Source organism: Capricornis sumatraensis, chromosome 11 (assembly GCF_032405125.1).
Source record: "Capricornis sumatraensis isolate serow.1 chromosome 11, serow.2, whole genome shotgun sequence".
In the NCBI taxonomy this organism is placed as follows: Eukaryota; Metazoa; Chordata; class Mammalia; order Artiodactyla; family Bovidae; genus Capricornis; species Capricornis sumatraensis.
Window position 1 is genome coordinate 52,607,994 of NC_091079.1, and position 16,094 is coordinate 52,624,087.

At 41.2% G+C, this 16,094-nt stretch overlaps 1 protein-coding gene across 3 annotated transcripts in view; it reads right to left on the reverse strand.

The window, feature by feature from the left end:
- Positions 1–10,639: 10,639 nt before the first annotated feature.
- SLCO5A1 (solute carrier organic anion transporter family member 5A1) overlaps positions 10,640–16,094 on the reverse strand; it is a 144,529-nt gene continuing 139,074 nt past the window's right edge. For 2 of the 3 annotated variants that reach the window (XM_068983974.1, XM_068983973.1), the window contains 3 exons: positions 15,627–15,868; positions 13,327–13,391; positions 10,640–11,097 (listed from right to left, as the gene is read on the reverse strand). In XM_068983974.1, coding sequence (XP_068840075.1) covers positions 10,640–11,097; positions 13,327–13,391; positions 15,627–15,868 — 765 coding nt within the window. The remainder of the gene's footprint in view (positions 11,098–13,326; positions 13,392–15,626; positions 15,869–16,094) is intronic. The other variant, XM_068983975.1, reaches the window with a different exon arrangement.

Sequence of the window (16,094 nt, forward strand, 5' to 3'; positions counted from 1 at the left end):
TTCAACACACACCAAATCCGTGAGAAGAGAGGCCACAGTGGGGACCCCATCTGGTCGGTAGTGAGAAGAATGACAGACATGAAACTATAGAAGACTAACTTCACCACCAGCTCTAGTTTTTACTTTCTGCATGAGCTTGGAAAAGTCACATAAGCACTCTAACACAGCTTCTTCGACTATGAAATAGGTTTGAGTCAAGGGTGCCAGACACTTAGCAGATAGGCTGCTTTTCCAAAGCATGCCCAAGAAAGACAGTGCTAATTCCTTGGGACAGTTCTCCAACATCTCGGCCCTTCCAGTTCCTGGGTTGAACTTAGGTAGCTCTGTTGTTGTTGTTGTTCAGGTGCTAAGTTATGTCCAACTCTTTGGTGACCCCATGGACTACAACATGCCAGGCCTCCCTGTCCTTCACTATCTCCCGGAATTTGCTCAAACTGTTCTCCAGTCAGTTCAGTGGCTCAGTCGTGTCCGACTCTGCGACCCCCGTGGATTGCAGTACGCCAGGCTTCCCTGTCCACCAACCCCCAGAGCTTACTCAAACTCATGTCCATAGAGTCAGTGATGCCATCCAACCATCTCTCCTCTGTCGTTCACTCCCACTCCTGCCTTCAGTCTTTCCCAGCATCAGGGTCTTTTCAGATGAGTCAGTTCTTCACATCAGGTGGCCAAAGTATTGGAGTTTCAGCTTCAGCATCAGTCCTTCCAATGAACAGCCAGGATTGATTTCCTTTAGGATTGACTTGATTGATCTCCTTGCAGTCCAAGGGACTCTCAAGAGTCTTCTCCAACACCACAGTTCAAAAGCATCAATTCTTTAGCACTCAGCTTTCCTTATAGTCCAACTCTCACATCCATACATGACTACTAGAAAAACCATAGCCTTGACTAGATGGACCTTTGTTGGCAAAGTAATGTCTCTGCTTCTTAATATGCTGTCTAGATTGGTCATAACTTTTCTTCCAAGGAGCAAATGTCTTTACATTTCACGGCGGCAGTCACCATCTGCAGTGATTTTGGAGCCCCCAAAAATGAAGTCTGTCACTATTTCCACTGTTTCCCCATCTATTTGCCATGAAGTGATAGGACTGCATGCCATGATCTTAGTTTTCTGAATTTTTTGAGTTTTAAGCCAATTTCTTCACTCTCCTCTTTCATTTTCATCAAGAGGCTCTTCAGGTCTTCTTGGCTTTCTGCCATAACGGTGGTGTTATCTGCATATCTAAGGTTATTGGTATTTCTCATAGCAATCTTGATTCCAGCTTGTGCTTCATCCAGCCCAGCATTTCTCATGATGTACTCTGTATAAAGTTAAATAAGCAGGGTGACAATATACAGCTTTGATGTACTCCTTTCCCGATTTACAACCTGTCTGTTGTTTCATGTCCAGTTCTAACTATTGCTGCTTGACCTGCATATAGATTTCTCAGGAGGCAGATCAAGTGGTCTGGTATTCCCATCTCTTGAAGAATTTTCCACAGTTTGTCATGATCCACACAGTCAAAGATTTTGGCATAGTCAATAAAGCACATGTTTTTCTGAAACTCTGTTGGTTTTTTGATGATCCAGCAGATGTTGGCAATTTGATTTCTGGTTCCTCTGTTCTCCAGTAAGGCAGAGCATTTGTGTCCTTAGAATCCTCAGTGTATCCATGGGATTTCCCAGGCAAGAATACTGGAATGGGTTGCCGTTTCCTCCTCAAGGGGAACTTCCTGACTCAGGGATCGAACCCAGGTCTCCTACTGCAGGCAGATTCTGTGCTGGAGAAGACTCTTGAGAGTCTCTTGGGCTGCCAGGAAATCAAACCAGTCAATCCTAAAGGAAACCAACCCTGAATATTCATTGGAAGGACTGATGCTGAAGCTGAAGCTAAAGCTCCAATACTTTGACCAACTAATGTGAAAAGTTGAATCATTGGAAAAGACCCTGATGCTGGGAAGGATTGAGGGCAGGAGGAGAAGGGGGCGGCAGAAGATGAAGATGGTTAGATAGCATCACAGACTCAATGGACATGAGTTTGAGCAAACTCTGGGAGATAGTGAAGGACAGGGAAGGCTGGCGTGCTGCAGTCCATGGGGTCTCGAAGAGTTGGACCCAACTTAACACCGGAACAACAGAGCCACCCAAGTCCAGCCAGGGAACCCGCAGGGTTGAGAGATTACAGCTTGTGTTTTTCCATAATGACCATTAGATGTCACTCTATTGCAACTAAAGACCTCTGCTGGGCCCCAGGGCCTGGACCCTCGGCAAAGCAGCCCTTTATATTGATTTCTAAAGTAGCAGCTCTACCATTTCTCTAAGAAAACATCTAGAACAACTTGATCCATGGCAGGCTTGCTCTTTCTTCAGTGCCTAGGATCTTAGCCATTCCAGGAGGCCAAAGAACAGTTCAGCTTTCTACTGATTTATATCGGTATTATGAGCAGGGATTGCATCAAACTTTGATGTTTAAATTCAAGAGTGAGCCCCGAATATCGATATCCTTGCTTCCCCGTGACTCTGTGCAATTAGAAATGTTTTTTGGCTCCCATAAACCAAAGCTATGGAGGTTGTCTCTGCCCAGCGGGCAATTTTTTAAAGACCAAAAGGAACTGAATGCTTTTTGACTGCTCTGAAAATGCTGAGGTTTTACCAACTCTGGGGCTGAAGCATGGAAGATGAGTGGTCACATTCAAAACATTTCTGCTGTCTTCATTCCTTAAAAAGAAACTGTTTTCCTCCTGTGTTTATTTCAAATGGTGCAATATCCAGAATGGCTCTGCTTCTCCCTTGAAGGTGTGGGCTATTGAAGAGATTCAAGGGAAATCCTTTTGCTTAAATTACACACATAATTGAAGAAAAGGTGGTACACTTGGGTAGGGGTTACTATTTGGTCTTTGCATAAATGGCTCTTTTGTTAAATACACGAAGCCATGGAGGAAAAGAAAGTTTTGCCCAGAAATCAGTACAGAAGCAGACTCCCTCCAATTATCCATGTATCTTGGGCCACTGTGACCTTTCAGTTTAGGTGTGCAAGGGAGTGGTAAATAGAAATCAATTGTCCTGCTTCCCACCTATTGAGTTCTCCGGAGCTGGGTTCTAAATATAGCCACTTTGCATCTCAGTCCATGAGTCATGCTGTTATTTCCAAGGCTCATTTAGCTCCTTCTGCCTCTCACCCAAAAGTTTGAGATGCCAGTACACTTAGAAAATGCTGTTGCCCTTCGGATAAGCCCTCAAAATCTAGTGCTTTTTCCCCATGGGGGTTGGAGTCTGACCACAAATGCTTCCTCTAGGCTCAGGCCAGCTCCTGGCCGCCCTGAGCAATGATTAGCTTGTTATTCAGTAGAGACTAGGGAAATGGAGCTTTTAACTGCTTTGGTGATCAAGTTTTGATATTTACCCCTTTGGAAATCATTCTTTTTTATGCTTGAGACTTTCCTTTGGTTTATCAATTCTTAGACTCATGAGATGCTTCCCAGGTGGCTCAGCGATAAAGAGTTCACCTGCAATGCAGGAGATGTTAGGTTTGACCATTGGGTTCAAAAATTCCCTGGAGAAGTAAATGGCCACCCACTCCAGTATTCTTGCCTAGCAAACACCATGGACAGAGGAGCCTGGTGGGCTACAGTCCTTGGGGTCACAAAACAGTCGGACACAACTTAGCAACTAAATAATGACAGACTCATGAGTTGCACTCCTTTGCAAATACCCTTAAATCTATCATGGTCAACTTCCTGGCAAAGAATAACATCCATCAAATGCCTGCTATCTGCTCTCCACCACTTTCAGGATCCAGCAGTTAGGCAGGGACACAGCAATAGTTCAGACTAATACAATGTGCCACTTCCAGTCTGAGACAGAGAAAAGCCCCTTTGCCTTTCTCTATGCTTCTTCCTTGCCTCTACAACCAAAACCATCTCTGAAAGTTCCAAATTGTGCAACTTCAAGATGAAAGAGCCTCTGTCAGGCTGGGTCCCTGAAGGACTCTAGAACAGACCCACACAGATGTGTCTTATTAATGAGAAATGAATTTTGTGCTATGAAACCACTGAGATTTGGGGATTGGCATGTTATTTAAGCATAACATAGCCTATCCTGACTAACACCAACCATATTCAAGGCACACAGTTCTGTAATGCCAAATTTTGTTTGAATTTAAATAGATAAAAGATGAAATGCTTAAAATGGTTCTCTTTAGTGACTCAGTAGAAAATATCCTACCACAGGTTCCTAAAAACTATAGTCTTAATAGTTCACACATTGGACATTTGGCTTTAAGGAAAAGTTACCAGTTAAGTAAGGAGTTCATTTGTGCCATTTTCCAGAAAAAGTGGAAGCCCATTTAATCTCCTCTAATCCATATGCCTTTTTTTTTTTTTTTTTTGGCTGAACCACGTCTTGGTTGTGGCACACAGGATCTACTTCCCCAACCAGGGGTCGAACTAGGGCCCTGCATTGGGAGCATGGAGTCCCAGCCACTAGACCACCAGGGAAGGCCCCTGTGTCTTTCCAGTGGGAGAAAACATTGACATCATTACATCATCTCTTCAAACCCCAAAAATCTTAAGAGACAAACAAATTTCAATCCAACACACATTTTATTCTTTTTTTTTAAACTTTTTTTTCTGAATTTGCAATGATCAAGTATTCAAGATGTTGTAAACCAATGTTTCTTAGTACACTGACAATAGATTTCATTAAACACAGGAAATTATACATCTTTTACATTACCTTAAGAGGTCTCCAAATAAATATTCATTTTAAAAAATCACAAAATCAAATTGGTTTATGCAACAACTCAAAACAGCCTTTCATCACAAGCACACCCCTATACACAAAAACACACACACTGAACACATACACCACTAGGGCCCTAACACCAGTTTATTGGACGCAGTATCACTTTTCCTTTTACTAAAGATCGGTGGCTGACCTGCCTATCTCATCCTTCCAAATTAATATTTAGGGTAGAGGTATGTATTTTAAGAAAAATGCCCACTATAAAGTCTTACCATTATCCTTATCTTTCATTTCAACATACAAACTTTAAACTTGTTTTGTTCACCCCTTTGGTTTAATACGTCCCTGCAATTACTTCAGTTTTCAATAATACTTTCTCCTTCAATTTCAGTATGTAATAGTAGAATACCAGATAAAGACAACACCTTTAAAATCTCAATATTATAAAAACACCTTACATGTGTGTAAGGTTTTTGGGGAGAAGAAATAAGAAAAGATTATCTGAAATATTTTTCCCCTCTCTCTGAAATTATTTTTAGCATCTGATTATCCTTGCTAAAATAAATATCAAAAGCACTGAGTTTTCCATAAAAAAAGTAATCCTCCTTACACTCTTCTTTTTTGCAGCGTTAAGTTCATGAATTAACTGTGGTAATGAGAGTAATGAATGCTTATTTTCTGAGAAGCTCTCCAGATTTCTAAAAGCAAAGCACATGCAGCCCCTTATCAGTGAAATACTGTCAAGTCAGTGGTGCATTTTTGTGGTGAGCATGCATCATCAAATACTTCTAGCACCGAGGCATTTATTTTTTAATGTTTCAAAAGCAAATACCCAGAGAGGGTTTACATCATAGCTGGCTTCCCAGCTGGTGCGAGTGGTAAAGAACTCGCCTGCCAACGCATGAGACATAAGAGACATGGGTTCGATCCCTGGGCTGGGAACAACCCCTGGAGGAGGGCATGGCAACCCCAGTATTCTTGCCTGGAAAATCCCATGAACGGAGGAGCCTGGCAGGCTACAGTCCATAAGGTTGCACAGAGTCAGTCACGACTGAAGCGACTTAGCACGATGACCCTTCCTAGGGCTGAGTAAAAATGGAGTGCTTAAAATAACCTCTTCAAACATACGCAGATCTGATTCCAATGTGGCAAGAAGTCTGGGACAGACACAGCCAGCAGCATACTAGAAGGTAAGGAAAGCAGAGAAGATAGAAAAGATAAAGTGCACGAGGCCAGAAATGTTGCCTTGCCAGCCATGGCACTCCCTTCCAAACTATGAAAGAGGAAATGCAGTTATGTGTGTGCAAAGGATCTCCACCCATCTGTATAAAAGGAATAGCGAGCCTGCATCCTAAACAATCCTGGATTATGCAGTATTTTGATATCTACCTGCTACTTAGAATACTCAGTATTCTGGGGCTTCCCAGGTGGCGCTAGTGGTAAAAAAAAAAAAAAAAGAAAACCACCAGTGCAGGAGACCTAAGAGATGCAAGCTCGATCCCTGGGTCAGGAAGAGCCCCTGGAGGAGGGCATGGCAACCCACTCCAGTATTCTTGCCTGGAAAATCCCATGGACAGAGGAGCCTGGCGGGCTGCAGTCCAGGGGGTCACAAAGAGTCGGACACAACTGAAGTGACTTAGCACACACAGACGCACCTATTTATCAGTAGCTCTGATCACATTTCTGTGTCATTTAGGATGCTTTAAGTGAACACGAAAGCATACTATATTTGGCTACCACCCTAGGTTCCTGCTCAAGCACAACTAGAGAATCTCCAAATGCTTCAGGTCCAAGCAAACTATGAAGCTTCTCTTCCGTGCACCTGTATTTGATACAAAACAGGCTCCAAGAAGAAACTTTTTGGCTCCAAGTCCACCAAAGAATGCCAGACAGAAATGCAGGCTCAGGGAGAATTGTCTTGGTGGTTGGTGAAAAGGCAGGACTACCATTACCTCCTCCAGATAAGCCCCTGCTTCGATGGCTGACATTTCTAGGCGCATGCGCCCATTTGTTCCTGTAGCTACTAAGGGTAACAATCAGTAACAACTGGGTTGTGGTTTGGTTCATAACATATATGTTTTGTATCTGTTCACTTAACAAGTAACACTTTGTGTATGTTCATGTTAAACTTGCATTAAGAAACTTAAAAGCTAATCATTTTAAAAAACTAATAGAAATGTTAACATTCTGAAAGAGGAGGGGACAAAAAAGAACATACACTTGAAATCCCCAAAACTCAGATTCAAAACTCTGAACCACCTTTCCTCATAATGGTTCATTTCAGACACTACTGAGATGCAATGTTAACACTAAAATTGGTTTTGTTCTACAATAAATAGGAACTAGAAATAAATACTTGAGGTAAGTTAGGGCAAACAATTGTGAATATAAGACTTAGCTAAACAAATGTAAATTTACCTTGAAAATCAAAACATTCCATTTTGATGTTTCCTACAGATTTTTGTCTATTTTACACAAGGAAATTATAACTTCTCTACTCTTCAGAAATAGTAACACATCAAAATATGAAATGCTTCACCTCACTATCTTATAGTCACATCTTACCTATGTTAACCAAAATTACTGTAAGTATTACGTAGTATAAGAAGTGCGCAACAAGAAATGAGCATCCAAACCCTGACTTGGCCACTATGTATAATCCTAAACAAATCACTTGACCTCTATGAGCCTCAGTGTTCATGACCTGTGTTTTAGAAGAACAATAAAAAATAGCTATCTTGCAAAGTTATTAAGAGGATTAAAATGCATGCTACATATTATGTGCTTGATAAAAACGCTCTGCCAATAGCCAACACTCAACGACTGCTCATTCGCTTCCTCTCTGCTGCTCCTTTCTTTTCCCCACCCTAGTTCTTGACTGTTTTCAAGAATTAAATCCACCTACAAAAGATAAAGATGTCAAGCTAAAGAAGACAACCAAAATGATGTGTGCCAACTGCCCACTCTACCGCCTGGGGTTTCCAAATTAATCGGCTAGACTCAAGGATATTATATTTGCATATTAAGGCCAAATAATACTTTAAACTACAGAATTTTTAAAAGAACCAGGTGACCTTTCCAAAAAAAAAAACCCCAAGTAATTAGAAGCCTAAGCTCACGGAGAGTGTCAATTAAACTTATATTAGGAGTGGTGACTGTAAAGTAACATGACCAATTTATTATCAAGCGTAAGAGGACCTTGTATATACAATCAAATAGTGTCATTTAGCAAATAGTCACTTTAGTTAACTACTTAATATTCCAAATGATGCCACCTGAACCCAAAGTGCTTTGGGGACAACCCTTAATTGGTGCATATTCCAAAACATCAGTCCCCCATATTTTTACTGCTCATTTTACTTTTACCAGCAACACGGTAATGATATACCTGCTACTTATAAGAACCAGATATTTGAGGAAGTACAACATCAACATTGTGGTGTACAGTTCCGGCCAATTTCTTTGAATTTGGGTTGACCTAATCAACCCAAAGGATTTCATAGATTGGCAGATGGTAACTGGGTAAAATAGCTTCTGATAAGGAAATGACACTCAGTGATGGCTGAACTGAATGAATCTTCAAGGTAAAGACAGGGAGGGATCTCTATTTATACCTGATTTCTGATACCATCATTTCTGATCATAGATTTCTCAGGGCAGTGCTCCTTTTTCAAAATGTGATAACAGGAAGAGAGAAATTCTAAGAGTGTTGAAACACACAATCTTAGCTACAAAAGAAAAAGAAGAAGTGCCAACCTTACCAAATTCTCTCAATGCAGTTTTTTAACAATCAGAGGAAAATTTAGAAGATAACCACATCTCTTCCCAATCTACCTATGTTTTGCTCCAACCCAATAAGAAACTTTCTCTTCTAAAGGATCAAAGATCTCCCACAAAGGGTGAAGGGAATCACAAAGGCCCCAGAGTAGACTCAAAGACATAAAGCAATATTCTCTGAAGATCTTCAAAATACACCAAGTTGACCAAAGTTTGACAGACACAGTATAATTACAGGCAATGGTGCTTCTTATGACTTAGCCAAACAAGTCTGCCCTAAGTAAGTCCTTGTCACCCAGGACTGCCAGCTCCACCCTGTATACATTATTTAGTCTAACTGCCAACTCCACCCTATAGAAAACTTTTCCATAAACTGCCTGCAACCAAGAGAACCATTTGACCAACACCATTCCTAAGTTACAGAAGAAAACAATCTTGAACCAGGAATATTCACACAACTCCACCCATGCACCCATGGATAGAGGGCAAAAAGCCAGGAATCATGGGTCAATCACATTCCTTCCACTGAAGAGTGTCAATAAGACAAGAAAATCATTTCCCAAATCAGCCTCACATAAGCCTAGGCTCATTGGCAGAAACAGTTCTCCATCATACTGATATTTGTACATTACAGTCCCTCCTAAGTCTGAGTTGTCATAATTCTTTTTCTGAGCAGCCAAATTCCACAGGTTAACTTGCATCAATTTATAGTGCTATCAGGAGGCACCTACCTTCAGAACCACATAGAAAACATTCTATGTGGATATAAATCAAAGTGATATGCTGAGAGGTACTGAAAAGGATGGTGGCTGTTGAACCCCAAGTGGATTTAGGAACAGAAAAATCCTCTCACAAAATCCATTCAGGAAAGTTACAATAGAAAGAAACTAAAGGGAGGTATAAAATGGTTCTAACTCTGATAAGGTAGGATTCAGTATGACAGGCTAGTTTACTTTAAATAATTTTCAACCTTACTTAGGATCATCACCAAGATCTGGCTCACAGATCTCCCTCCTTTGTTCAACATGAATTTCATGCCACAGGTACAGCTTTCCTGATTAAATGACTCCATTTTCACAACCACCACAGCAATTTTCTGCACATAAAAAAGAAAACTACAGACCTGCTAGTGCTTCCAGGTATATAACTAAAATGATCAGGTGAGACTCAGTCTTACTCCTGTGGGATTTCTTTTTCCCAACTCTTTTTGAGTGTCAAGGTTACAATTCTCAACAACCCTTACATGGGCCCTTAAAAGCTAAAGAATTTGTGCAGCAATTTTCTTTGGATGAGAAAGCCATCAGTTTCTTTTCTTATTATGCATCTCAAATGACAGTTTCTAGCCATATTGTTTAGCACACAAGTGTTAAAGTCCCTTATGAAAGACTCCTGTAGTTTATATCCAAGCTCTCAGGTTCAAGACTCAGCAGCTTCCTTTATAGTGGGACAGACAGACTAAAAGAGAATGTGTCTTATGAAACAAAGTAGCTGTTCCCTTTCTCATGCCATGCTTATGGTTCTGGAGAAGCATTTAAGAAGTTCTACCTGATTTTTAATTCTGCTATGGCTTAAAAAGCTATGAACAGTACTTTAGGGAAAGTTTAGCTTCTTCTTTTCAAAAAAACTATCTGCTTTAGTCTCTGAAAGCAAAAGTAACATGCTGCACTTATATTTTCCAATCAAATTGCATAGTTGAGGCAAATTCATTTGTGCTTTGTAGCAGAACTCACAGTAGTTGTTCATATCTAAAAACCTTGATTTGTAAATGCAAAGTCACGGTCAAGCTCACCCTTGTTTGGAGAGTATGCTAATGATATGCACTGCCATTACACTTCCCAAGATTTTGTTAACCACGCACCCAGCCTTCTACCATATCAGAGCATGAGCGTCAAATTAACATCTCAGAAACGGTAACAAATCTATCTAAACTCCTCCTTGGAGAGAAGGAGGAAAGGCTCATTCTTGTTGAGGTATCCAGCCCTCAATCAACAGTGGCTGTGTATAGTGAGTTTTGTTGGTTTGAGGATTGTGTCTTTAGAGGTTAAAAAAAGAAAGAAAAGAAGGCACGGGTGTTTCTCAAGTCGCCATATTCAACTCAACCAACAAAACCAAAGTCTTCCATTTTCAAGCTTTAGGAGGGAGGCTACATGGCCGCAGGGCTTTCTTCCAGCCCCAGGTCTGGGGAGGAACTTATTGCTTCTGGGAATGGCCCCGGATAGGTCTGTGCTGTGTACTGGATCCCTTTTTGCAGAGCAGTCTCTTCGTGGAATTCTCCCTGGGTGCTGAAAGCGGGACAAGATCTAGTCCGGGCAGCCTTATTGGCACTGTCGGGGCAGCCCACGGTCTCGCTCACAGTGCTCAGAGGGAACTCTCTCCACCTCTGCCTCTGCAGTTCCTCCTCCTTGTATTTAATGGAGTACCAGGCCAGAAAAATAAATATAAAGCCGACAAATTTGAGGCCGGCTGCTAAACCAAAATAGACGAAACGAAATGACGTGACATTGTACTCCCAGCAAGAGCCTTGCACTCCACACTCCTGTTGCCAGAGCATGCAGGTGGTGTCAATAACTGCTCCAAAGTAAATTGGAGTCGGAATGTATGCTAGAGTGGTAGGGGAAAAGAAAAAGAAAAAATGTTAGCACATCTTATAAGAGGAAACAGATTTGTCAATTAACAGGATGCCTGTTTACTCTAAAATCAGTTGAGAGGAGTGGTTTTTCTGTGTTACTTGTTTTTTTGTAAATATACATCACATCTTGTTATAATATTCTTATTATAGACATGTTCTCTACTACTTTAAATCTTTCATGTCACAGCTCAGTCAGAATGTGCTTTGGTTTTTAGACATTTTATGATGTTCATTTTATAAGTATTACTTATTAGATATATTATGATACATCATGTCTAAAAAGCAAGAACACATTTTTATGTCTGCTTAATATTAGATAACAACCTAACTTGGAAAAAAAATTTTTAAAAGAATGCTGCCAAGTCACTTCAGTCATGTATGACTCTCTGCGACCCCATAGACGGCAACCCACCAGGCTCCCCCGTCCCTGGGATTCTCCAGGCAAGAACACTGGAGTGGGTTGCCATTTCCTTCTCCAATGCTTGAAAGTGAAGTCGCTCAGTTTTGTCCGACCATCAGCGAGCCCATGGACTGCAGCCTACCAGGCTCCTCCATCCATGGGATTTTCTAGGCAAGAGTACTGGAGTGGGGTGCCATTGCCTTCTCTAAAAAGAACAGATGCATGTATATTCGTAACTGAATTACTTTGCTATACACCTGAAACTAACACAACATTGTTAATCAACTATACTCCAATATAAAATAAAAAGCTAAAAAAAAAAGAATTTTGCAAAAAATTTTATTAAGTTAAAACAAAAGCAATAATACATTTTTAGACATAAAAATTTACACTGATAAAAGTGTAATTAGGGAGGGGAGTTCCCTGCCTGTCCAGTGGTTAGGACTCTGTGTTTTCACTGTCATGGCCCTGGGTTCAGTTCCTGGCCCAGGAACTAAGGTCTTGAAAGCCACATGGCATGGCACCTTCCCCTCAAAAAAGTCAGATTAAAATCTGAAAAAAAAAAAAAAATAAGCCATTCAATTCATGGCACTGGAAGCCTATGATGCCCACTGACAAGTCCTCACTCTTGGTCTGGGCCGTCAACCACCACAGAAGACAAAACAGGAATACCAGAGAGGATTCCTGTTGCCAAGGGTCAGATGATTTTTAAATGTTTAAAATGTTTCACCCTTCAAAATTGAAATAAGCAGTTTGAATTTAAAAAAAATGTTTTTTGTCCTGTGGATGATGATACTGATTACTGAGGAAAATAACAGCTGAAGGAAGTGACAGACTGCCCATCAAGAAAGAAAACAATATGCGTGACAATGAGGAAGTCATATAAAAATATACTGAAGTCAGTCAAGGTAATAGAGCACTTCACACACTGCTCCCCAGTCACTGTCCCAAGACATCACAGGTGACGCAATGTTTGTAGAAGTCAGAAGGATGTTCTTCGAGTCCAAATAAACTCTGTGACTTACCACATTGACACAGGGCTAACAAGCTTCTCTATTAATACGAAATCTTGCTGCTGTTTAGTTGCTGTCACGTTTGACTCTTTGCAACCCCATGGACGGCAGCCCACCAGGCTCCTCTGTCCATGGAATTTTCCAGGCAAGAATACTGGAGTGGGTTGCCATTTCCTCCTCCAGGGGATCCTCCCGACCCAGGGATCAAACTCGTGTTTCCTGCATTGGCAGGTGGATTCTTTACCACTGACCCACTAAGTAAAGCTTAGTCCCTGTGTATCAATTTGGACATCTTTTTTTCCATTTAGAATTTTTCATTTCTTTTCCTCAGAAAATCTGATCGGCATACTCTTTACCCAGTCCAGTACAATTACTAGAAAAAAATAAGGAACTGAAATTTTCAGACACACATGCACACAAAGTAAGCACTAATTCCCATCATTTTCAAGTTACAAAGTCACAAAAAGGACAGAAACACCAGGACTGTAAGCCCACAACAGTTTCTTGGTTCAAGATTTCTTACTGTACAAAACTCTGGGGAACTTAGTCCAAGTGCATACTCAGAGTGAAAGAGAAACCAATCAAAAGTCAGTTTTGTTTTGTTTCATCAGTGACAGAGTCGGTCAGCTTTTGGTTCAAATCAGAAAATGAGGAAGTTGTGCCTGCCCACTAACGTGTAAACTCCTAGCTAGTAACAAATGATCTGACTTGACATTTTTAAAGGACAGTGAAAATTTGGCATCTGCAAAGAGGAACTAAAAGGCACTGTGGGAAATTTAGGAACATACCAAGTGTTCTCAATAAAACAAACTGCATTCCCAGGGCAAAAGGCCTCTCTTCATCTTTTACAGACCTACAAAAAGGGAAAGAAATATTTTAGAACAAGGGCCTCAAGAAAATGAATGTCAAGTCCTATGACATTAGGACTGCTTAGCTGCAGGGCCAGGGACCACATAGATAATGGGCCAAAATATTGATTTCACTAGAAGTTACTAACAATAGTTGAACAAGACTGCTTATCGCTAAATCACTGAATAAAAGTCTACCCAGTGAAGACTCCAAAGAACTCTGATTAACTCCACTTTTTGTGTAAATAACAGGTGGAAGGACAAAGGTTCAGGCTGAAAGTACAGAAGCAGCTCTGAGCTTGCAAAATCAACTTTTTTAAAAAAATTGATAATCCTAACTATTGTATTCTTTTTCTGTTTGCCTGCACTTTCCAGAATGGCACACTGAAATTTACTTCTACAATTTCTCAAGCAAAAATATAGAGAAGAAAGTTTTTTTTCTAACAGGCCCAAAATGTATTGGAAATAAGTCTAAAGTTAGAAACAAAATGAATCCTTCCCCGTCACCTCATTTTTTCTTCTTTTCCTAAAACTTAAGTTTCAAGTAAATCCCACATGGCAGGATGATTGGAGTCTATTGATTTTGTAATTAGCAAAGATTAAATGGCTCCTTTTCTGAAGTTTTGGGTTAGAAGACAACTGATGATCTGCCATGTTTAAACATTGTTAAACAGGCACCTCTTTTCTGGTTATTTAACATCTCTTGTAGAATTAAAGTTCAAAGTATTAGATTAGCAATGATTCCCATTTTTTTCACGATGAAGTACTTTATCCTTTCTAGCCCATACACATAGGGTTCTCAGTATGCAATGTGAAATTCTCGAGGACCAGTGTGCTTGTCATCTTTTCCCCTAATTTCTTTATTTTTTCAAAGCAATTTCCCCAGTGTGGTACACACTGTTGTTACTCTATAAGTATCTGCTAACTGAGGATCTGAGGATTGGTCCCAAACCAATGGGACCAGTGGGACTCCTGGGTACCATTTGTTATCTTGCCGTCAAGGAACTCTTAAGCTGGGCAACACCTAACTCAGCATCCCATAGAAGGGAAGCCAGACTATGCAGAACTGGCAGGCAAGCAGCCCAACCTCCCTGCTAAGAAAGACATCTCAGCAGATGCATCCCACCAGACGCCAGCATCCTGGGTTACCAAGGAGCCCAGGAAGGGCACAAAAGGGAGACTGGAGACTGGCACCCCTCCTTCCTTCATCCCCCTGCATCCCAGTCCCCCTAAAGCTGCTGTGGCCATGCTTTCATCTCTTCACCACACTGTCCACTCCCTTCCTTCGCCTATGGCCATCTTTACCTCAAATACCAACACTCTGATTTGAATGTGTTGGTGTCAACATTTTAAATAGAGCCTCCATTAAGGAAACCTCCACGTTCTCTCTCAGAAGTAAACACACACACACACAAAACGGGATACATAATACTGCAAAGAAAGCACAGCATGAACAACTTAAAATTACATTTTCTAGTCTGCCCTTTCCTTGATTCAATGCCAAAATGTTATATGATAGTGAAATTAATGAAATAAGCATTTGGAATTGCAAGCCCAGCAACAACGGTCACTGATCCTGGAGGTATTAACTACCTACAAGGTCAGAGATAATATTCTTAGGCGTATGTACGATTTAGTGACTTCACCAAATGACTTGTCACCTCCTCTCAGGCCAGGCTTCTTGTAGCTAATACAGTCATAGCTTTCAGCTCCTGAACTTGAACCTTTCAGTAGAGACTTCAGGAACCAAAGGCATCCAGAAAAAGTTTCACTGAACTATGGGGATATAATTCATCTAAATAAAAAAAGTTCTGGAGTATGAAATGTTGCCGTTGTTTAGTTGCTAAATCATGACTGACTCTTGTTACCCATGGACTACAACCCACCAGGCTCCTCCGTCCATGGGATTTCTCAGGCAAGAATACCAGAGTGGGTTGCCATTTCCTTCTCCAGGGGATCTGCCTGACCCAGGGATCGAACCCATGTCTCCTGCACTGGCAGGCAGATTCTTCACCACTGAGCCATCTGGGATGCTCAATGAAATGTTACCATCTTCCTTTCCCTTCCTGACATGGGAAAACTCCCTTCTCTTAAGTTCACCAGGTAAATGTCTCAGCACTTTCCTGCACAATCTCATTTTGCTTCCATCACCACTTTACCACATCAGTCCCCAGTCTAGGATAAAAATTCTGGCAATTCTGAGTGTATAACCCAACCTACACGTTGAACACCATCCTCACCTGAGTGTTACTATGATGGCTGACGGTTGGGCGCATGCTGTGATGAAGGTCACTATGAACAGAAAAACTAAGAATGGGATGAGGGTGTTACAGGACCGTTTACACTTCCCGGACACAGCGTAGCCGTTCTCATTGAGGTACGTCTTGACAATAACCACGCGGAGCTGGCTGCGCTGTCCCACTGTGGGTGGCATGATCACCTGGCGGCTCTGGACACAGGTGCATTCTGTGTAGTTCCGCATCTAAGTGGTAATAAAGATCAGTTGGATGCCGATCAAAAGCAAAATTCAGCATACGAACAGTCAGAGTTAAAAGGCTCTAAAATCATTCTAGCGTTTAAAAATATGCAGAATAGTTCATTGAAAGTATCTGCTGGGAGTTCCCTGGTGGCCTAGTGGTTAAGATTCCAGGCTTTCACTGTCACAGCCTGGGTTCAATCCCTGATCAGGGAACTGAGGTCCCACAAGT